Source organism: Sturnus vulgaris, chromosome 3, assembly GCF_052056855.1.
Source record: "Sturnus vulgaris isolate bStuVul1 chromosome 3, bStuVul1.hap1, whole genome shotgun sequence".
NCBI lineage: Eukaryota > Metazoa > Chordata > Aves > Passeriformes > Sturnidae > Sturnus > Sturnus vulgaris.
In genome coordinates, this window is record NC_142245.1 from 86,680,300 (window position 1) to 86,703,831 (window position 23,532).

At 36.4% G+C, this 23,532-nt stretch overlaps 1 protein-coding gene across 1 annotated transcript in view; it reads right to left on the reverse strand.

Annotated features, from left to right (window-relative positions):
* COL19A1 (collagen type XIX alpha 1 chain) overlaps positions 1-23,532 on the reverse strand; it is a 181,731-nt gene that overhangs the window by 153,565 nt on the left and 4,634 nt on the right. Inside the window, exons 3-4 of the mRNA XM_014870248.2 lie at positions 17,433-17,507; positions 16,824-16,923 (exon numbers count right to left, since the gene is read on the reverse strand). Coding sequence (XP_014725734.2) covers positions 16,824-16,923; positions 17,433-17,507 — 175 coding nt within the window. The remainder of the gene's footprint in view (positions 1-16,823; positions 16,924-17,432; positions 17,508-23,532) is intronic.

Below are 23,532 nucleotides of genomic sequence, written 5' to 3' on the forward strand. Positions count from 1 at the left end.
ACAAAATTTCATGGAATACTGAATTTAAAATTCAGAATTTCTTTGAATGTTTACCATACTATTTCACCTAATCACATCTACAAATATTTAAAACCTGAAAAAATATATGAGGTATTATGTATAGGATGAAAACAATAAAGGAACAGCATTAAACGTTAATAAAAAATTCAAAAGCAACTTGTTCCACATGTCCACAACCCAAAAAGTACTCCAACAGAGAGTTTTTAACCTTTCCACATGGCACAGCATAAAAACAGTAAGAAAAGGAGAGACAAAGAGGGTGAAGCAAACCTACACCAAGCTCACCTCAAAGTCTACAGATGTACACACAGGACAAACAGAGAACATGAACTTAGGGTAGTAAATCCCATTTGGTGTCTACACCGAAGGCAGTAAGAGAGATGACAGGTTTTAAGCAAGTTATTATGTTACAGAAATATGGGTAGCAACTGCTAAGTGTGCAAATTTATCTATAAAGACAAGACAAAGAACTTACAAATTAACACAGACAAGCAGATGAGGCTATCCTTGGCTTCTGATCTCTCAACCAGATGCCTTTTTGGACAACAATGTCTGAACAAAATCACCAGACTTGGGAGCAAAAAAATCTGAGGCCTTCATGAAAAGAAAATATCCTTTCTGGTGGAATAACAGTTAAGTTCTCCCATTCCTGTTTAATTTCCTTACCAAACCAGACATCCTTCCCAGATGACTGCTCAAACCTTTAAGGCTATTAAAAAGGTGCTCTCTTCCTCTTCTACACTCAAAACACTTGACTGCTGTGGTTTGTGTTGTATCCAATGCTCTACAAGCTTACTATGGCACCTCTAGGGACATGGGCAATGTTCTGGCATCTCTACACACATCTTAGAGTCACAATGAAACTTGGGTGGGAGTTACATGCCTGTCTGCTGAAGCCATGGTGCTTCTAAGCATGCCTGGAATTTATGCCCAGACGCTGGGGGAAATCAGTTGTCCAAAATTATTCATTTTAGGTGCCACTAGGGGTTGGGTGGTGCTTGAGAATGGGCAATTTGAATTATTCTCAGACTCAGGCACCCAGAGTCTGATTAAATTATACTTTAGGTGAAATTTTGACAGTTTGATTCTCTCCCTCTGTCCATATTGTCAGTAGTATATAAAAAAAGTTAAAGTTGATGAATGGAGCACTGTGTTCTCAAAGCAAAGCACACCCTTGGTGGAAACTACTGAAAACAATAGCAGGAATTGAAGCACAAGAACTGAATACAGAGGTTTGATTTTACACCACCCTGCTCTGCTGGACTGAGATGTACTGCAAACTACAGAGGCCTCAGCTGCCAAACTGAGGAGACCATCAATAGCCAGCAGGAAGATTCCCAACAAAACAAGGTTTGAGATTGTACAGTTATGTTACAAATCCATACATTCAGGTATTTCTTGATATTTCACTGGTTGAAAGAGGAGGCAGATGCAGCCAGAATGGTAACAAACACACGTGTTCTTGCAACAACTGTGTGCCACTCTATCAAAGCATATGTATACACAGAGTTGCAAAGGTTTTTGCTGCATTCTCCTCTTTTTTTACTGGATTAAATGAAACCATAATTTTTCCTAAAGCCAGGTGCATATTATGACTGAACATTCTGAAGTTACCCGAAGAGCAGTTACAAGAATGTTGTGTGAACATTAGCACCGTATTTGTGCATACCTTCCACTGTTTATAAAGTAAGCATAGAGTGATTTTCGGCAAAATATTTTCTTTATTCATTTGTTTCCTCAAAAGTTCTTAAATGCAGATACCAGCTGGAACTGCAAGTACTAGCATACTAAAAGAAGTAATTATGAATGAATTAACTGTGTATTCACTGTGCTATAAACAGTTTTAGTTCTATCTTTGTAAAGTAGCATTGAGTTACCCATATCAAATTTAGTAAGGCAATCCTTTATTTACCTTTTGTTTTTATTTTTAAAAAAGCACTAATGGAAAAGCAGCATCTATTTTTAAATATTATGGACTCTAATTGTTCCATATCGAATGAGAATACACTACAGTATATGATAAACTTCCGTATTTACAAGTATCAATGAAGCCTCCAGCTTGCTGTATATCTTCCAAGAAGAGAAAGATGAGCCAACTTGCATTTCCTGAGAGTGAAGTGAGAGATGTTTAGAGTTTATGGCAAGACATATCTTTTCCAGCTGACATATACCATTACCCAGTATATGTCACTTGTAACATGACAATGTTGCAATGATTTGGTGACCAGAGCTCAAGGAGTTAGTTTAAAAAAACTTTCCTGTGTTGGGTAATGATTTATTTCATACTTATCAGTGGAGACACTGAAATGTTAGCTTTTTCATGTTTGCAAAGGGTTTAAATTCAGATCTGTTATGGATAAAAAAGTAAAGCTTAGGTGGACCAAATACAAAAATCTCCACATTATTATGAATATTTCTACAACAAATTGCTATATTTTGATTCTCAGTTTTTACCTAATTTGACTGGTACAACAGGAGAACAGGAATTAACTAACTAGAACAATTTACCAATCCCTGCCTAGAAAGTGTATTTCAAATTCTTTTAAAATAAAAGCTAAGAACAGCTGTCTTTTCTGTCAGAATAAGAAATAATTTCCTTCCCATCCATCTTCCTCAAATCACATTAAGATGCACTGTATAGTTTCACGTTACATTAGGCCTCAAGTTGTTTTCATACGACACATTATATGATGCAACTCAAGGGAAACTATTCAGACAGCTTAAGAGTTATTAATTACTTAGGGAGAGCTCAACCCACTCATGAAATGTACTGCTGAAAGCAATGCTGCAGATTATTCTAACATTGAGAAGAGGGATCTACCTAATATTTCATATACTTCAGCACCCCTCTGCTTTAATTTACAGAACAGGTATAGATTAGCTGACTGTCTTAATATATAGGTTGTTCAGGAACTTTTTGGTGTGAAAATCATTTGTACTGATATCAAAATTTTAAAGGGCATTTGAATAAATATTGGTTTGAAAGAGACACAGAAATACCAAAACCATTATGCCTGTGCAAAGTACTTTTACCCTAAGGTTTCCAGCAGTATTCTGTATCCTTAGCTACAGGAGTTATTGGTGAAGTCCTGGCCCTAAAGAAGTCAAAGGCCAGTCTTTCCAAGTTTAGCCTATTTCTGTGTATTTTAAGTTTTCTGGGGGAAAAAAAAATCAATAATCAAAAGATAATAATAAAAAAATCAGTAATAAGAACACAACTAAAAGAAGTTTAATGATGGATATTGGAAATACAACGATTTTTCTTGTCTTTTTCCTAAGAAGAATTCTGCTGAATTTTGATGAGGTTTTTAGAAATTTCAGGTCAACAAAGAATTTTGGAGTCTTATGCTGTGGAAGGCAGCTTTCAGCACTTTTGATGAAGTTACACACTTGCTGGTTCGAGCAGCATGGGGCAGAGGGATACCAGAATGTGTTGTCCAATTCCATGATTCAGGGAAAGCAGATGGAGAGAAAATGTTTTCCCCCATGTGAAAGAGCTAGAGACCCAAGTTTTTGTTTCTTTGCTCCCCATCTCTCAGGTTTTTTGCTCTCTGGTCATCTAAGCAAATGAAACAGTCTGAATGCAAGATCTGTGTTCAGCTTAAGCAGCACCAACATCCATCTGCACTGAAAACATAAAAAATAACCAAGAGAAAATCATCTCTTTTGAACTCCAATCATTTCCTGTTGAGAATGATGCTCTTTCTAGATACACACCTCATTCTACTTTCCCTTTAGTACTGTAGATGTGTTGTAATGTAGAACTTCAGACACCTGCATCCCCCATCCCCAGTTTCATTGTAGGTGTCTACTGTGACTCACCGTAGGGACTGAAACCACCCTGCACACATGAAAACGTGATCTTATTGTTCTGCATGAACATCCCAGAAAGCTTCAGTGCTTTTCCTTACTCAGAACCACACTAGTAAATCAATTGCCCCTATAGAAAAATGTACTTAGAGTTGACATTTCTCACGAGCAACACAGACAAAAAAACAAACAAAATCTTCTCTTTCGAGATTAGTGGCAGAATCCAGAGAAGTGTGATGATCTGTCCTTTTCTTCAGTGGGTCTGTGATTCTCCCCAAAGATACAGTCTTTGTTAAAAATTTAAAACTGAAATGTGCTTAAGAGAATGGCAAAGATTTAAATTGTCCTCAACTCATTCAAGAATTGCATCAAGATTTTTGGTCTTTAGAGATTATGTAAAAATGCCACTTTTCTGTGCTAAATATCCTAAATTCAAATTGTGAATGGCAATCATCAAGAGAGACGATGAGAACTTAAATACTTTAAGAGAAACTTTGGATATTTCTTTCAACATCTGCCCACCTTTTTATTTTTACATTTTAGGAGCTGTTTTATAACTCACATGCTCCTTCTAGTTAGCTCCCAGAAATGGAACAAACACCACAGGTCTAGTTATTAGTCTGTTATTTGTCAGACTCTGAAGTCAATGAGATATTAAGTTCTTATGCTAAATATGATTATCTACAGTAGAATGAAATTATTCAGCTGATCAAGAAACCTTCTGATGATATTAATGCAAAAAAATTATGGTAACCCCTGGCAGGCAACTGACAGAGAAAATTGCTCTGCACACGTTTTTATATGCTTCTTACCCTGAAGCAAGACCTATTGCACAGTATCAAATATTTGTATATTTAAATGGTTGCTTTTGTCTGGAAAAATAAAGAAAATTCAAACTACAACAGACAATTTGTCTATTGGAGGCCATGAAGACAGAGAGCAAATGCACTTCATATTATGGAAAGGAGGGATGACATCAGGAATTACTTAGCTTATATATCCATATAATCGTCCCTGGAGGAGGAAGAAATCTAAGCATCCATTTCTCCTCAGACATTTGCACAGATACCTAGAGACACTAACTGACTGTACAATGGTCTCCTTAGTTTGGTAGAGAGGAGGGTGACTCAGCTCCAGCAGAGCTTCATGCTGAGAGACTCACACCCTTTTACTTCTCACGCTGGGGTTTTGGAAGGCACCTTGTGTGTTTCTGCATGACATCATGCTACCCAACCTAAAAACGTTGTTTCCATAGAACACTCAAGTTCTTCCTGTTTAGTCTCCCCTCATCCCCATCCCAAACTTCTGGTAGCTTTTTACAATGAAGAAGTGGAACAAGTACCAGCGAAGTGACCTGCTGATTACACTTGGAACAGGCTCTCCCTTTCCTTCCCGGGTTCATTCTGCCAAGTCCTAGACAGCCCTGGCTGATGGTAAAGGGCAAACCATCCCACAGACCAGTCTCCCTCCTATGAAAATTCTGAGCACTCACGGTGAACCTAACAGCACGGCTGGCACTGGAAAGGGAGAGCTAGGACTGCTGTTTGGAGTGCAGCTGCACCAAACTAAGGGGTGCTTTTTCTGCTAACCCCAAAAAACTGTCTAGATAACTAGCCTCCTTCTCTCCAGCAGGCAGGACTGCCTATAAATAAACAAACACGCCTGGCTAAAGTTGCAAGCAGGCCATGCTAAGAAGTGCCTGAGAAAAATGTCATAAGCAAGACCAAAGGCACAAAAGCCTACAACTCTGTTATAAATGGGTATATCTACCCATCTCGATTCCAGTTATCTCCCCAAAAAAAAGAAGGTGTAAGTTGTGAAGACTGAGTTGCCAACAGAAGAGGTCTGATCCGAGTAAGAAAGAAGGTTAATGACACCAGATAGCAGGGTCAGACCCGAAAAAGTAGCTGCCAGCTGCAAGAGTGGAGCTACAGAGAGAACATGCTTTTGCTTTAACACCCCCTACACACAGCATGACTAGTCTACGCATATTTAAGCCTGGTGTTCTGCTTACACTTAGAAGGATAATTGGATAAATAATGTGCTCTTTTACAGTATATAAAAACTGTTAACATTCACAAAATTTAAGTGAGTGAGTATGGAAAAGAAACGATGAAAAATCTTATTTGCATCACATCAGAAGACGTACTAGCATTTTCAGAAGCTGGAAATTATTTTTATTAAATCTCAGAACTTAGACTGTCTCATTAATGTCCAGTTGAAAAAAAGAAACGAAAACCACCAGCTTAGCCTGCAACTGTCACAATTTCTCTAATAATGAGATTTTTTTTTTAAGTTACAGATTAAATGGGGTTAAAAATAAATGTGGTTTCAAAATACCCCCATTGCTATCTGCTGAGTCATAACTATATTTAACAGGATGGACCAAAGACCTGTGACTTGCTAACTCTGTTACTATCAGATGCAGCTGGGGAGTGTCCAGGTATTCCCTTTAAAGTGCTAGGAGAGAAACAAAAAACCAAAGGTAATAAATAGAGATGGGATCTTGCATCTGGCTCAAGACAGAGGTGTTGAGAAGATACCTCAAGCAGTGATACTGATAAGTCAAGAAACATTTTATTTAGGTAAATTCTAAGCTTCACGTTGAAAGAACACACCAAACCCAACTTGAAAGAACACTGAATATGATTGGGAGCTCTTCTCGGACTGAGGAATTAGGCTAGGTGTCTTATATCCAAGAAAGGAAGCCTGATATGGTAGGAATTCACAAACTTTCATCAGAACAGCAAAGGCTCCACAGCAGAAAACTTTGCATTAAACCAATGCATCAGCTACAGCAACTTGAGGTTATAAAATCCATATAATTTTCAAGCAAAATAACAGAAAGAGAATGAACAATGGTCATCTTTTTCAACAGTAATACTGAGATTAGAATGTGTACTGCTGATGAAAATTCTCAGAACATTATATGACCTAGTGTATATATCAGACTAGTAGATAAAAAGTAGAAAACTTATAACAGTAAAGAAAATACCACTATTATCACCAATATTTTGCATTAAATAAAATCATAACATTTAAGCATGCAATGAGTTGAAAACAATATTTTGTAAGTTTTAAAAAGGAAGTATTTAGTTCCCTCATCACCCCATTACAAAACCTGCATTTTGATGAATTCATTCTTACCCTATAATGGTTTACATGGTTGACAACGGAATTACATACCAAATATTATGGGAAACTATACTCTTAAGGATAAGAAACTATTAACAAAATAGTTTATAATGCAATCAGAGAACTCCAGAATGGATGAGGTTGGAAGGAATTTCTTGAGGTCATCTGTTCCAAGCCCCCTGCTCACACAGGACCACCTAGAGCCAGCTGGGTAGGAGTACACATTTACTTGTGTGTTAGAACAAAATCAGCAAAAGCTTCTTAAAGAGATGACACTTTAACGTAATCATGATTAAAAAAGTTAGGATGCTGTAAGAAATGTACTCTTAGGCATAATATGAATTCATGTGAGTATTTCTAACTTATTTTTAAGGAGAAAAAAGAAGTAAGGCTAAGTTAAAACTCTTTGATCTTTCAAGAACTCTAATTGGTTAATGAGTCATGACTTTCCACGAAATCATATCAGCTATCTTGAATCACGAAGTGTTTTTTTAGTGCTCCTAACACTTTCACAACAAACCAATCTTAAGCTTATGTAATTTCCTGGTAGCATAGTATATCTGTCTCCACATACTAACAGTAATGCAATTATTTTTCACTTTCTAAATTTAAAAAAGTTCTGTGGAAAGAAAAATAGCCTATTAAAAAAAGAAATAATTTCAAAGTCCATGCTCCTTTTTGACTTAACAGATATCTGATGGCATTTTCTTTTCAGTCATTCAAATCATCATATACAGCCTCATTACTCAAATACTGCTATAACTCACATTTTATATTTAGTCCTTTTGTAATAATTTTCTTCCAGTGCCTCTGTCCATATGATTATTCTTATTAGTTACTGTCCTTATCATATATTGTCCACAGATCATATTAGACTACAATGTCATATGCTAAAGATTTTAATTCTCAGCAATTTAATCTCACAGGAGATATTTTAAAAAGTCAAACTACTGCAATAGAAGATTCAAGTCCCAAAACTCCCTGTTTCCAAATACCACTTTTACCTCTGAGTAGGTGTTATCTACTAATTCTGTACAAGTCACTGCTAGATGTCAAATTTGAGCAAGAGCAATAATTTATCACTGCAATTGCACATGCTATACTTCAAAGTAAGTGCATCCACCAGGAAGGGTCCTCAGTGCAAGAGCTGGGCTGGAATGACACTTCTTCCCTGCAAGTCTTGGCAATCAGCTCCTGGTATTGTATACACTCCTGGTGAATACTATTATACTTTTTGTTTAATTCCATAGATTTACTTGAAGTGGCAGTCGTCTAGCATTCTGAACTGCTCATGTAAGAGACAGATCCAGTGACAGGAAAAAAAAGGTGTGTGCAGTCATGGCACCTCGATGATGTAATTTGTGTTGTCACTTCTTGGGAGTGCTCCAAAGCAAACCCCATACGCCTTAATCAATGTATATTTTTGAGATATGCATTCAAAAGTATTTGAGTAAATCAATGCTCTTCACCACGGATGAGGAGTATACACATTTCTTAGCAAACTCTCTCAGAATCATAGACTCACAGAACTGCTGAGGCTGAAAAAGACATCAAATCCAGCCTAGCACCACCACCATGTCCACAATAAACTGTGTTCTCAAGTGCCATATCCATATGCTTTTGTACACTTCCAGGGGTAGGGACCACATCCCTGGGCAGTCTGTTTCAAAGCTTTACAAATCTTTCAGTGAAAAAGAAATCCAAACATCTAAGCTAAGCAGAACTCTCAGCAGAGTTCACAAAGAAAACTGAGTAAAAGAGGTAAATAGAAGTTTATAAAGGATTTCAACATTTTCACTGTTAATATAGGTGTATCAATAATTAGTAGTCTAATACCTAAAATAAAAATACATAATTTTTCCTATGAAGATTAAAAGCACAATGCCATAATAGGAACTATCAATAAGGTATTCAAAGCCTAAATTTTTATATCCAATCCCAGAGTATTTTTAGGATTTATTTTTTTTAAATAGAATTTTGAGATACTGCAGCTAGTCACACTGACTAAATCCAAAAATAACATGATCTCTTGCATGTGTTCTGTTAATATACCAATATCTGTACATCTTGTTTCTATAGATTACAGATCGTTCTTCAAGTTGAAGTTTATTAAATCATTCCAAGTTTTGAAATGAGTTTGTGGCATGACAAATATTCACTTGAGACAGGCAAGACTCCAATCAGCAAACTCTGTACTCTTAGGACTGAACTCAAATTGATACCCAGACCTCTAAGTGAAAAACCCAGAGCATGGACTACACTGTCCATTCAAAATCAAAGAAGTATTTTAAAAATGTTGTCAATTTCTCTCCATAAACAAAAAAACACTTCATAGCATGATAAAAACTGTAAAGAGCTAACCACATAGAAATGCTAGAGGCCAAAAATCTTTCAGAACTAAATGAAAATAAATTAAAATCAGGGTAATGAAAAAAACACCAGGCAGTTTCACTGTGAGACAGACCGTGAACTATTTTTAGATATAAAACCTAAAAACTCAGAGGCAAGATGGGGGAAGGGGATGATATCTCTACAGCATGCTTAAATAAAAAGCCCCAGTGTAAATGCAAATATATCATCACACACGTCTTTTTGTTGGTGCAACTTTAGTTAAGAGAAGGAATCCCTGACAGAATAGCTAAAGCAAACTAGATTACACAGTGTTAAATCACAAAAGCCAGAAAAAGAAAGATCTGATTTATTACAGGGTTGTTTGTTGTTTTGTTTTTTTTTTTTCTAGTCTGCTGATAAATTACTTTTGAAGCATGTGGCACCATTGCTTCAGCTAGAAAAATTATATGCATTTTATAAAGACACTTGAATCCTCTCAGCTCAATCAGCAAAACTGATAAATTATTTTCAGTCTCTATATACACCATAATGGGGCTACAGTCTATCCTCAGCTGTGTGCATTATGCCCAGTACGTCTTTGAATTCTGTGTGGTTGCACATAGCATGGCTGTAGATACCCATAGATATTCTGGTTTTCCAAAAAAACTTCATCTGTATTGATTTTGCAACTGCACTTTTGTTCTAAGACTATCAAGACACAAAGTCTTGTTAAAGACTTAGATCTGCATCCTCCTTGTACTAATTTTTGATAGATTTTGCTTCAAAAAAGGTGGCCAAGATAAACCAAGAAAAATAGCAAAGTTTTAAAAATCAGCATGTTTGGCAGGGAGTAAGAGGAATGTAAACTTTTCTGAAAGTTCCCCACACTCTGGCATCACTTAAGGCTCCTTCAGTTAATGTACTGGTAAATTGAACAACCTTCTTCAGAATTTGTATCCAAGTTTTTGAACAACGGTCATTGAGAAGCATCTAGGTAAATTTTTCCTGCTGAATTTAGAAATCTAGTAACACAGTAACTTTGTCTTGCAATTGCAATATCTATGAAAATCTATGTTTTAGATTTTGCTATCTTAAATGAGAAAACTGAAAAATAGTTTTGGCATCCATATCAGATGAAAATAGAAAGGAATTCCCTACAGGAATATATAGCAAAAGTGAAATTGCAGATGCCGTTGTTTTAATGGGAACACTGGGATTGTTTACCACAGGGCAGGTTAAAACATTACAAACTGAAGGTACAGTTTCAGGGTCTGTTTTAGCTAAAGGCAGTGCTGCCAGGGTTGGGGGCAGCCTATCTTTCTCCTTCCCCCTGTGACTGCTGAGATGACACAGCCACAGGGATCAGCTGCCAGCCTCTCTGAGCAGAGAGGCTGATGCTGATGTGGAGGAAGTGAGATGAGGCTGAGAGATGGAGATGGGTGCTGTGAAAGCAAGCTCCTATTTTTATTTTCTTCCAGATATTAATTTTGGCTTTGTTTATTTGGATTTGTTTATTGCCTGCCATGAGGCACATGAGATTCCACACGAACACTGCTGGTCTCCTGCACACTCTCCTTGTGGAGCAGTGCCCTTAAAGTACACACCTCACAAAAGCCTCTTCCCTTTATTTGCAAGTGCTTTACAGCAAGAACATCATCACAGGGAAAAAAAAGGAAAAGAAAGAGTCTGCTTCATCCAACAGCGTTTTACTAATTCAACTGGCATGACACTGCTCCACTATCAGGGGAACACACTACAGACCAAAGAATTCTAATTTGTTACAGTCAGTAGCTTAATTTAAAAGATTTTCTAACTCTCTGCTCTCTCACAGCAAGTGAGTACAGTAAGTGCTGCACAGTTTTAAATGTTCTCTCCCACTGTCACCTCTGTCTTTACCTTTGCTTTCCTGATTCTTTCTGCATAGTAAATTACATGTTAAATTGTAGGATGATTCAAACTCAATATGGACATCAAACCCCATTAATACCTGAATTTTGAATTTTATAAAAATCGCCATATTACTTGTAAATTTTCAGGTAGAAACAAGCCCAAGCTTGTTCTAATGCAGAAGAACAGAAATGCAGAAAGACATTCACAGGCGAGTATTCTTTCAAAGAAGCATCAATCTGTCATTTTACGTGGTGAGAAGCCCCATCTTCTCCTTAATGAAATTAAATAATTGGTATTTACAAGGTGGGTACAACATCAATTTGTTCTTTCAACAATAATCACTGTATTTTTCTTCTTTTTAATTTCTAAAATAGAGTAAGTGTTGAAGTTTCTGGAAACAAACAGAAAATATACTATTTCAGGATAAAAGAAAGATGGAATCACTACAGCTTCTGATCTACTACTTTAAAAGACCTGAAGAAACATCAAAATTTGTACTACATTCAGGCTCCCACACTCAGGAAGCAAATTCCAAAGGCAAGGCCTTTTTCTTGAAAATACCCTGCAACCAAAATACCAGACATTTCAGTCTTAGCATTGTTGGCTCCAACTGCTCAAATGATCTCAAATAAATACATGATATAGTAAAGGAGAGGTGTTTTCTTGCATAACCATCTAATATTTTAACAGACCAAAGGCTAGCGGGACTTTGTGTGAGCACAAATAAAAGCTGGTTTGAAAAACTGTAACTACTGCCTCAAAACTGGAATAATACCTCATTGTCACTTTCAGTCACGCTTTAAAAGTCTTCAGTGAATTTTTTTGGAAATCAGTGATTATCACATCTATCTATTCTATACCATTTTTAAGAAATAGGTATAAAACTTCCTAAAATACCCCTTAAAATATTTTTCAAGAAGACTATTGAAATAAAGTCTGCTGCTCAAAACAGATGCCAAGTACAAAAAAAAATAAAAAATCATGCCCACAAGGACTTCATGGAGAGCTGAAGTTTATGAAAGAAACTCAGTATATTTTAGTTTGATGAAGAGAGTGATCTCATCAGGTACAGCCAAGAGAATAGACAGCAAAATAAATGGTTGCAAAATCATGTAGAGATAGGTGGCTTTGGGAAAGCAGATTGCTGGCTATGAAAAGGTTTCTAATAGTGAGCACAGGAACACTCTCACTTGATGCCAGCTGTTCTCTAGGAAAATGGAATACCCTCCACATTTTTTTGTGATTAAAAAGGTTAGCGCTAAAGACAAACAGAAAACCCCACATAAATATTATTCATCACCAATTTCTGTTCTTAGCAGAAAGAATTCTCCCGCCTGGAATATACTGAGGCATTGGGAATGGCATTTCTTCCTCCAGTAACTAGACATCCCAAGGAGGTGAAACACTTTCTCTGAAATATGGCCCAAGCCACAGCTCTTCTGGCAGCAGTAACAACTTTGCTGGTGGAGCTCGTAGTCCAAATACAGTCAAAATCCAAGCTCTTTTGTAGTATCATACAACAAAAGGGGAGGAATTCCTGAAAGAGTCGTGAGAGTAATCCCAACTGCTGTAACTCAGATCATCTAACAGCCAGCTAAGATAATCTCCTCAGTAAATTAATATGGTTTGTCAAGCCAAATAAACTACAAAATAAGAAAGCTGTGACTGTGCCATGACGATTTACTAATCATGAACATCCATTTCAAGAACATTCTGAAACTCAGCTGAAATCAGCTTATTATCTCCTTTATTGGTGCTTTCAGAAGAGGAAAAAAATGGCCGACCAGAAACCCAGAAAAGTGAGAATAAGGAACAACTGATGTCTCACGAATCTTTAGAGAAAGACAGTGAAATTAATTCATCACCGAGCTATTTACTCTAAGGCAACTGAAGACCAAAGATTAGTCTAAAAGGCTTCATGTCCAGAAATACTGAATACTGCTGGCAGGTCTAAAGGAATGCTACCAGCACAAAGCCCTGTTCTCCTTTGTCAGCAAACTCTGTGCCACACTGGAGTACACTACATGGGCAGTACATGTTAGTATCTGGAGAAGAAATATGACTCTATAGGTATTTGTTGAGCTAAAACTAAACTATTATATAGTTACTATTATTCTATGATTCTGTGGTGTGATTATGACTATATAATTAGAGTGTCTAATTACTAAAGTAGTAAACAGTACTTTCTAGTTTCTTTACGACTCAAAAGTTCAGTTGCACTACTTTTCACAGGAAGAATTTCTGTTAAAGTCCGCGAAGAACTTCAATAATCAATTCACAGTTTTAATCAGGAAGGTATTACTGGCATTACATTAATATTTTGCAGTCATTTACATAAAGCATATGAAAAGCTATCCATCTGCTATCACAAGACAAAATATATACAGAACTGCATCACAGAAAAAGATAAAGACCTACAGCTGAAGTCCAACATAAATAAACGTAATCAATTTCCCAAGCTGACAGTGCATTGTAAATTATTTACAACATATAAATAGGTGAAACACTACTCCAGGTCCATTGAAAAAAACCAAAATGGCATCACAGAAGAAAAATGGCACAGCATAGCTTTCTATTACCCACACTACAACTGAATGAATGAAATGCAAGAGGAGATGTGCCAAGTTACTTGATACTTGCTAGTCAGCTTAATCAGATACTCTCAATTTCCTGCAGGATGGATAACAAACACTGTTCTGCTGCTTACTGCACGCCACATCTACTAAAATATTTTCTGAGGTGGAATGATCCCTAAAGCCATCTAATAACACAAGGGGTCTGAAACCACACAACCTGACATAATGTAAGAGAAGTAGGTCTAAATAAAAATAATTAATTAAATTATATGTTCAAGGCATCACATGGGTAACTGAGATAGTAAATTATGAGGTTATGATGACAGATAGCCAAGTTTCTGACAAGCCCTCATTGTAACTCTACCATGTAAAAACCCAAACCCTGACTTTGTGCTCCTGACTGCCATCTCTCCTTATTTAAAAAAAAATCCTAAAACTTCAGAAGAGTTTAAAAAGTAACATATTTCAAACAAAATTTCTAAAAACTATTTTTCTGAAGTGTTACCTCAATATCAGAAAGCCATTTTATTTTCAACAAACTGAAATAATTAAGACTAGAATTCATCCTTTAATGACATGCACTTCTGTGAAGAAAGGTTAATAAAGGATGAGCGAGATTATTGCCATGAAGAACAAGGATTTAACAGAAATTCTGCAGTGGTTGAATGTTATTGAAAATACTATTAACCCTTTTATTGTTCAGGAAGATATATGTATAAGGCACTACTTACTTGCACAGCAAGCTGACTGAAAATCTTATTATCATCAATAACATGATACTAATTTTCTGCCTAACTATATTAATTTTTCTGCTTTATTAATAAAAAATACTTTATTAATATATTAGCACTGATATGCATTTTATTAATCATCATCTCAGTTGCTTCATCTAGATAAATTTTTCATCCATTAGAGATGCATATTTTTAGGAGAAACTAGAAAGATTTTCTCTTTACTTTTTTCTTTTATGAGGATATACAGAAGGAAATAACAGGGATGGTGAGGAGTGTGAGAACCAAGAGACCATGAAAAACAAATCATCTCCCTTCCAGGTTTACCCCAAATGAAATTCTTTAGTCTCTGCCCAAGTTACACTGACAATGAAGAAAAACTAGTCATTTTTCCCTCCCTTCAAAAAACTGATAAGATAAAATATAGGAAAAAATATATAGGGGGAAAAAAAAAAAAGCCAAAACAACACAACCATTGTGACTTTCCTTGCAATAGCTAATATTTAGGGCTTTGTTAGGTCACAGCTATCAGCCATGGTGTGAATTCCCCATTTTCATTGCCTTCACTAATAAACTGCTTTCAAAAGAAGAAAAAACAGACATTAGTATTCAGGCCTACTAAATAAAGCCCAGAAAAAAGCTTAATGTCTTTTAACTTCAACATGACCTCTCAGACCACTTCTTAAACTACTCAGAAATTCTTAGAAATCAATACTTTGAATCAAGAATTTTACCTCAAAGTAATATGAATTTTAAATAATTAACCCTTTTGCAATTTCTAGCTCCTCTCTGCTCCATTTTTGGCACCAATTTTCTTACTGTTTCAAAATATAGCCAGTGCACAAGATGCATTTCCTAGCACTACTTCGTTTTTATTCCTAAAGGAAACTTGCTCGACATGTTTTGTTATTGCCTTGATTTTCTACCCTCCTAGTGTATCATGTTTTCCTCAACTTCCCATAAATTTGAATGAAAACTTGCTTAAAAAAAGAAAAAAATATTTTTTTTAAAGAAAATTTTTCTTACTAAAAATCCCTCAAAATATTTTCAGTAAAGGCATTTATGAGTGGTACCTACTATCTCTTGTTCCTCTGCTAAAGACAATCTGCATTATGCTGGGAAGGTCCTCATAAAAGAAGAGCACTCTTTGTGTCAAGTAATTTTGTCTAGTCAATTCTCCTTCAATAGCTAATGTCCAATGTATTTTAAAAAATATATAATTATTAGTTTAACTTCTCAGAATTACACAAGCATAAAAAATTTGCACTTACAGTATCTAATATACCAGAAAAAACTTAGAGAACCTAAATATTCTAAATTGCTAGATAAATTCTTTCCGTAGCCATGTTCCTCTCACGAAGATCACTTTGTTTTGTGTCTGGGTGCTTCCAACTCTTCTTCCTTCCCCCTGGCCCCATGCTGCTCACAGTCCCTCTGTGCTATGCCCAGGATCCAAGCAAAGGGGAAGTCCAAGGACCAGGTGTGGGTTTTTTACTAGGCAAGCTGGAGCCAGACCTCTTGCAATAATAGAAAATACCCAACCTGAAGACATGGGAATACAGTTGCTCCCCTCGTCATCACAGGAACACGCTGTACAGAAACCACAGTCCCATGACTCAGAGCACATCTCAACCAAGAAGCTCTGAGATGATCCTCTCTCTCCACTGAGCACAGGGAACTTGAAACTACATTCCTAACTGCTTCTTGACATTTCCTTCTCCCTATGCAAGCTTAAGTCCATCCAATCCAATTGTGCCTTACTCTCTTTCACTGTCCTTTTGATTTTTCATGCAGTCTCTGCTTTTCAGCCCACCGTGTGCCAGAAGAGGATTTTGCCTACTTTCTCCTCTACACTGAGTGCCCACTATTCTGCTGTTGTTCAAAGGCAAAATGTGAATATCAGGAAAATAAAAAAAAACATTCAAGGAAATGGTGATACTCTGTTTTTAATCTTGCCAGCAGTAGTGAGAGAAAGGACAGACAACTTCACTGAGGGGAGATTAGTATAATACTTCCTGTCATACCATGAAAGGGTTTTTTCCCTTTGTTTTATAAATATTAATGCATTAACAGAAGAGTTTTCAGTATTAGAATCGTGGTTTGAGAAAGTGCTATTCACAATTAAGTTACTACCTACGTATTCCCAGATTGCAGAATCAAAGCACATCCAAATCAAAATAGTTCCCATAGAAGAAAACCAAAAAAGTCTAAAAACAGTCATACTGCTTTCTGTGGCATTCTTTGGATACATGTTCAGTGATTCAGTTAATTAGTAGCATTGAGTCTGAGCTCTATCTTTTAAAAATTAAGCATGAAAAAAGTACCTTACCTTGTATCTCTAATGAGAGGTGCACTTCCCAGTTTAAAACAGATCTTTTCCCCACCACAAGATGTTTGCCTTAAAGAAAAGCTTTCTGCCAGATCAAACCCTGTAAAATAGAACACAATATGATACAATTTAATGGAATTTAAAACCCAGAAGTAAATAATAATTTTTAGCATACTTGAATACAAGCATATTAGCATTTCTAGAATATAGACTGACAAACTATTTTGAAAAGTAAAATTTAAAGTCAGAGACTCTTTCAATATTCCTTTTATTAAAACTATTCATACAAAATTCACTTGGTAGATGACTTTAAAACCTGAAAAATTAATTTGCTGGTTCCTGTTATTGTCTGAATTGGTAAGAATGCAAGATGATTAGGAAAAAAATACGGAAATTAGTGTGGCTGCTGAACTTGAATCAATACTTTCGAGGAAAAACGTTCTGATTTTAATGTCACCTTCCTGAGAGCAGCAGCAGCTTTTGCTGCTTGGGGGTGGCATTCTGTCCTAGCTTTTCAATTTTAAAGCCAGCTTCAGTAAGACACTGATTACATCCAGTAATCATGACTATCTAATTAATATAGATAACCATATTAGCTTGGCCATTTACCTGATACACCACGACTGTCTCTGTGGATTTGTTTGAGATGACGGGCAGCTGCTTTCATTAAAGGACACACAGCACCTTCAAGAGAACAGAGTTCTATCGTAAAATGTTATCAAACTGACAGGAATTGAACAGAATATCATGGCAGTTACGGTAATATTGACAGAAATGTTTCTTTTGTTTCTTTAGGATATGAAAAGCAGCATTAAATCAAGTTACAAAATCTAAACAAGAGCAGATTTTATACTACGCTTCCAATAATATAAGCAGATAGAATTTGTATCACATTTTAATTTAGCTGCCTGTGGTTGAAGTTCATATAAACAATATAGCCAGAAGAAAACCATTAAATTCTTACCATGTTGTTTCCATTTACAACACTCTACAAAGCAGTACTATCTGTTCCAAGTTCTTTTTGTAATTCTCACTGTATCACTAGAAAATATTTTCCTCCACTCATGTATATGAAAAAATATTGTATTTGGGGGAAAAAAGCTTCAAAATTAAGTAGGGGAGTAAGTCTGAACCAAAGTATTTTGGTAAGCAACCGAAGGCTTTAAAATTTGGAACATGGCAAACTGAGGTTAAATCTAACTGAAATCTTAGATAAGACACTGCATTATTAATGTGCAATATTAATTATTATTACTTCTTACTTCCATTAAGTCCTTTATGCTCTTTTTAAATAGATTTATAGGAATGTCCACTTTTAAGAAGGAAAGACAGAAAAATGTCACTTTCGTGTAGGGGTCAGAAATAAGGCTCGCTATTTAACAGATTTTTCAAATAGTCCTGCTAAATCCTAAAATACTAGCAAATCACAGACGACAAGTTATGATATTTGGCCTGTCAACTTATCAAGCACAGAGCTTTGTGAGCTGATGCAATTTAAAAGATGCCCAAGGCGTATCTGAAGTTGTTGAACAGTGAAGGTCAAGGTGCTTTCTGAAGCATTAGTTCAATTTAAAAGTAAGGAATGTCCTACCATTAACCTGGAAATCATCTATATATAAAGGTTTCATAAGAACATCCAGACCAAACACTAGTATGAAAGATAGCTATATTTTTATTCTTAAACCAGGTGAAATTTGTCATTCATTCTAGCTGTCATGTAGAAAGCATATTATCCTTCAAAACTCTTAAATGTTATTAAATATATTTCAGTATTTGATCTGGATTAAGAATGGGTAATTGGAAATAACTAGTAAAAGTGAAACTTTATAATATAATACAGACGTAAAGATACGTCCTGATAATATGGTTAATGAAAACTATGTCAACTTTTTAAAGAACAGACCAGGTAAAATACTTGGGTTTTGGGTTTTTTGTAAGATTCATTAAGTTCCATGTGCATCACATGTAAAATTACAATTACAACTAAAAATTGACGACTACAAGTAACATCACAGATAAATTAATTTACTTCTTAGGCTCTAAGAGAATAAATTTTTTCTTTTGCTCATATAGATCCATAAATACACGGGTATGCATGATTTTCCCTGTACAGATAGAGTTTCATGATAAATGAGATTAAATCTATGCATGAAAACTCTGTAAATTCCCTTTCCCAAGAAAAGACGCCGAACTGTAAAGAATATTCATGTTGAAAACTCTGAAGTGAAATCTTTCATCATTCTTGGTTAGCAGGAAGTTTTATACAGTGAGAAAAGCATTCACTGGAATTACACAGTAACACAGCAAATTCAATACACCAGTTGACATATACACACACAGCACAGGACAGAAACAGGTTCACCTTAGATACCCTTCAGTTTACAAACCTCGACCTTCAATCAAATACAGATTATTGAGCTATAGAATTCTATATATAGTCACTCTAAAACAATGGATGTGGTTAGGGTACATTTACATAACTATAGCTCTAAGAAATAACCTGGTCTAAAGGAAGCCATTTATAGCTGAAGTCACAAAAGAATGACAGACATATGTGGACAGAAGATTTCTTAAATCTACATGTTTCCTAAGGGCTTTTTTCAAAAATATTCAATAAATTTCAAGGCGATTCTCTTTTTGGTTAAGGACTTGACAGTACTTATAAGAGTGGACAGAGTGTACTTATTTCTGATTTTACCCTAAACTGATGTAAGCTTTAGAGAACCTGGGACACAAGTGTGCTTTTTTTCTTTTTTTGGCATTAACTTACACGAGTGTTGAGCAGTCAAAGACTAGAAAGTTTGAGCCTATTCCCCACAGCCACTTTCTTCCAAGTCCAAATAAAGGCTCAAGCCTTAATTTTTGTGTTGTCCAGATGATAGCAATGATTCCTCACATGCCATAGACTGGACCATGGACCTATTTTTATCAGTGGCATAACAGTCACAGCACAGACAGGCCATTTAAGTGTTAGTTATTTGTTTGTATTCCATATCCCTCCCAGAAGAACTGAAAGAGTTATAGTGAATCTTCTATTGCATGCTGCTGATGTCCTCCTTTAGTTCAGCATATTCCTCTTAACAGACAGCCAAGGGAAAACTCAAATAACAAGAACAAACCCTCTCCATACCAACACTGACAACTTTCATTACTATAGAGTGATGAAAATTCTTTCTGCAGCTACAGCTTGTATAACCTCTTCCACGATTTTTAGTACTGCTAGCAGATTCTTAAATTTTATTTAGTCTGAGACAAAACAGGCAATTTGCCCAGTCAATATGTGGGCAGCTGAATGACAAGGTCTACATGAAGATATTCAGGAAAGAAAAAGAACAAGATAAACCCTTACTGCTAATCCAGTGGGAAACCATAAACCTACCTGGCCTGTTAAAATACATTAGTATAAAATTTATTAAATAGTAAGAAGAACAAGCTTACATTTATACACTAGATTGCTCTGCACATGATAAAACTTCATTTAGGTGGACTGAATTAAAAAATTCATATTAAGCCAGTGATATCAAAAGGTCAAGTTGACTTATCTTTAAATTAATGATCACCTACCCATAGCAAAAATTTGGCCTGGATCTTTATAAATCAAGGAGTCCTAGCTATGAGTTAATTAATATAAAATCAATCCAATAATCTTGAAAATATTAATTTATGCAGACCAAGCAGGTACATCACAGATCATTGTCTTCTCTCTTACCACTAAGATTAGTAAGAATTTTTTGTTTGTTTTCCAATATCATTATGAAAAAAAAAAAGACAGTGCATATAGACATATCTGTTGCAACATGCAATGGCACATTCCAAATTCCTGGAATGATCAGGACACCTGTTGAAGCTCACTGCAACTTCCATCTAAGCACCATGCTCAGCTTTCCATTCCATGCAAACGAGGACAGAAGACCGTGGTGTGTGCTTTAGTCTCCCTCTTACAGATATCTCTTGTGTGCACTTCCTGAGTGGGAACTGCAACTTCCAATTGGCAGTCTTGGCTTCTCCAGATTAGTGTAACCTGTAATGGTTAGAATCACTTCACAAGTACCCGTGTGCTACTTTATAATTAAACTTCACGTTCAGATGAAGTTTTTAGCTGCCATCTACCACCACTGACATGCACATTGCAAAGGCACTGAAGCTTCCATCAGTAACCATGGCCAGCCCAATGAATGTGGCCAAACAGCAAAGCCCAACCTAATGTAAACTAACATCCTGTGCCAACTCAAGCTTCAGGCAGAAACCCATATTACCCAAGATTTTTCTCATACTCTTCCTGGATCAGGCTTCATAAACACATTGACATAGGCAGCCTCTTCAGAGCTAGCCGTACACTTGCAAATATCAGCAATGATATTCAGTCAGTCCACTTCAAATGTATTCATACTGAAGACAGCAGATCCAGCTGGCTTGCTTTCAAACAAGGTCAAGAATTCAGATTTCCTACATAACTGTAGCTTCAAGTATACAGGCACCAGAAAATATGATGTGATTTTTATATTACTATTCTGTTATTTTACTCTGTAAAGAAGATTATATTACATTACAATGTATATGTTGACTAAGACAAGGGTGGGAAGAATGAAGGGAACATGATACAGTTAAAGAAGTTATCTTTGAGTCTGGTGACTATTTAGATGGTTATGAAGTAACGTAACAGCATTGGCAGGCAGAAATAAGAAATCCAAGCAATAGAGTTCAAGGATTAGGATTCTCATGCTAGACCCCCGGAGAACTATATTCTCCCATGAAGAAGAGTAAGTAGTGAAAGCAGGAGTTCATATTATTTGAGACAACCAGCACCCTTCACCAAGGCAAGTCTTGCATGACTAACTCAGTGGCCTTGTACAATGGAGTGACTACATCTGTGGACAAGGGAAGAGCTATGGATCTCATCTGGATTTCTGCAAGGCCTTTTATATGGTCCTCACAATAGCTCTTAATTTTAGAGGTTGGGATTTGATGTGTGGACTGCTTGGAAGATGAAGAATTGTTTGGACAGTCACATCCAGAGGGGAGCTGTCAACTCCTCAGTTCCCAGATGGAAATCAGTGACAAGTAGTGTCATGTTTGGGACCAATGTTATTTAATTAATTAATGATATAGATAAAGGGATTGAGTGCACTCTCAGTACATTTGTAGATGACACCAAGCTGAGTGGTGCAGTTGACACACCTGAAGGACAGGATGGCATCCAGAGGGACCTGGACAAGCTCAAGAATTGGGCTCATGGTTATCTTGTGAGGTTCAGCAATCTCATGAGGTGCTGCACCTGGGTCAGAGCAATGCTCAGTATCAAAACAGGCTGGGGGTTGAAGGAATTGAGAGCAGCCCTGACAAGAAGGCTTTGAGAATACTGATTGTTGAAAAGCTGGACATCAGCTGACAGTGTGCACTCACAGCCCAGAAAGCCAATCATATCCTGGGCTACATCTAAAGAAGCATGGCCAGCAGACCAAGAGAGGTGATTCTGCACATCAGTTCTCAAGAGAACCTCCCCACCTTGACTACTGCATCCAGCTCTAGGGCCACAACACAAGAAAGATGTGGACCTGCTGGAATAGGTGCAAAGGAAGGCCACAAAAATTATCAGAGAGCTGGGGCATCTCTCCTGAGAGTCAGGATTTTCAGCCTGGAGGAGAGAAGGCTCCAGGGAAACCTTACTACAGCCTTCCATTTAGTGGGCCTGTAAGAAAGATGGGTACAGTTTTTTTATCAGGACCTGCTACAACAGGACAAGGGGTAATGGTTTTAAATAAAAGTGGATAGATTTAGACTAGACTTAGTGGTGAAACACTGGAACAGGTTGCCCAGAGAAGTGCTGGATGCCCCATCCCTGGAAACATTCAAGGCCAGGTTGGATTGGAATATCAGGAATATGAATACATTGTATATGAGTTACTGTAGAGTTATTATATTGATTTGGAGAAGTATCTAGCTGTACTAAAACATTAAAACCAAAAAGCTGAACTGATTTGCATACTTTAAATCACTTACTGTATTTGGGTTAAAGTGCCTATCTAAATTCATGATCCATAGCAAATACTTTTCACAACACATTCCATGTCAAAAGGCAAGGAAAATTCACCATGCCTGACAGTCCCAGGACTTTGTTTATACTACATTTTTCATGGATTAGCAAGTGACTTTAAAAAAACAGTAATTGTAAAAGAAAGTTGAAAATGAAGCAATGACCTGGGAATGAGACAGAATATTAATATTCTTAATATAAAGCATTCAGGAATAATCAAATGAGAACTTCATGTGTCACTATAGAAAGAGCTTACATCCACACTCAAACCTGAAATATTCCCAATAATAATAAGTTGACAACATGAAGAAAGTATTCTTGCAGTCAAATCAAAAATATGCCTGTGAAAAACTCCTGAACTCCCTCCCCTCAGATTTGCTATACTCCGTCATGAGAAGCGAGTCCTTCCTGCTAATGAACTCTAAGCATATCAAAACATGAGAACTAAAAGAAATCCTCTATGTGGATCTAATTCTTACTGGCACCCTCAGAGCCTAAGGAGGACTGCTCCAAGAAGATCCAGCATACTCTCTCAGCCTCTGACTCTTTTTTCAATACTGGTGTTTATTTATTACAATATTAGCCCAATGAATAAGTCATAAAGTATATTCAGCATGCCTGCTCAGAAAGCTCTTTCCTACATATGCACACAAGTCAATCCTTCCCCTAACACAC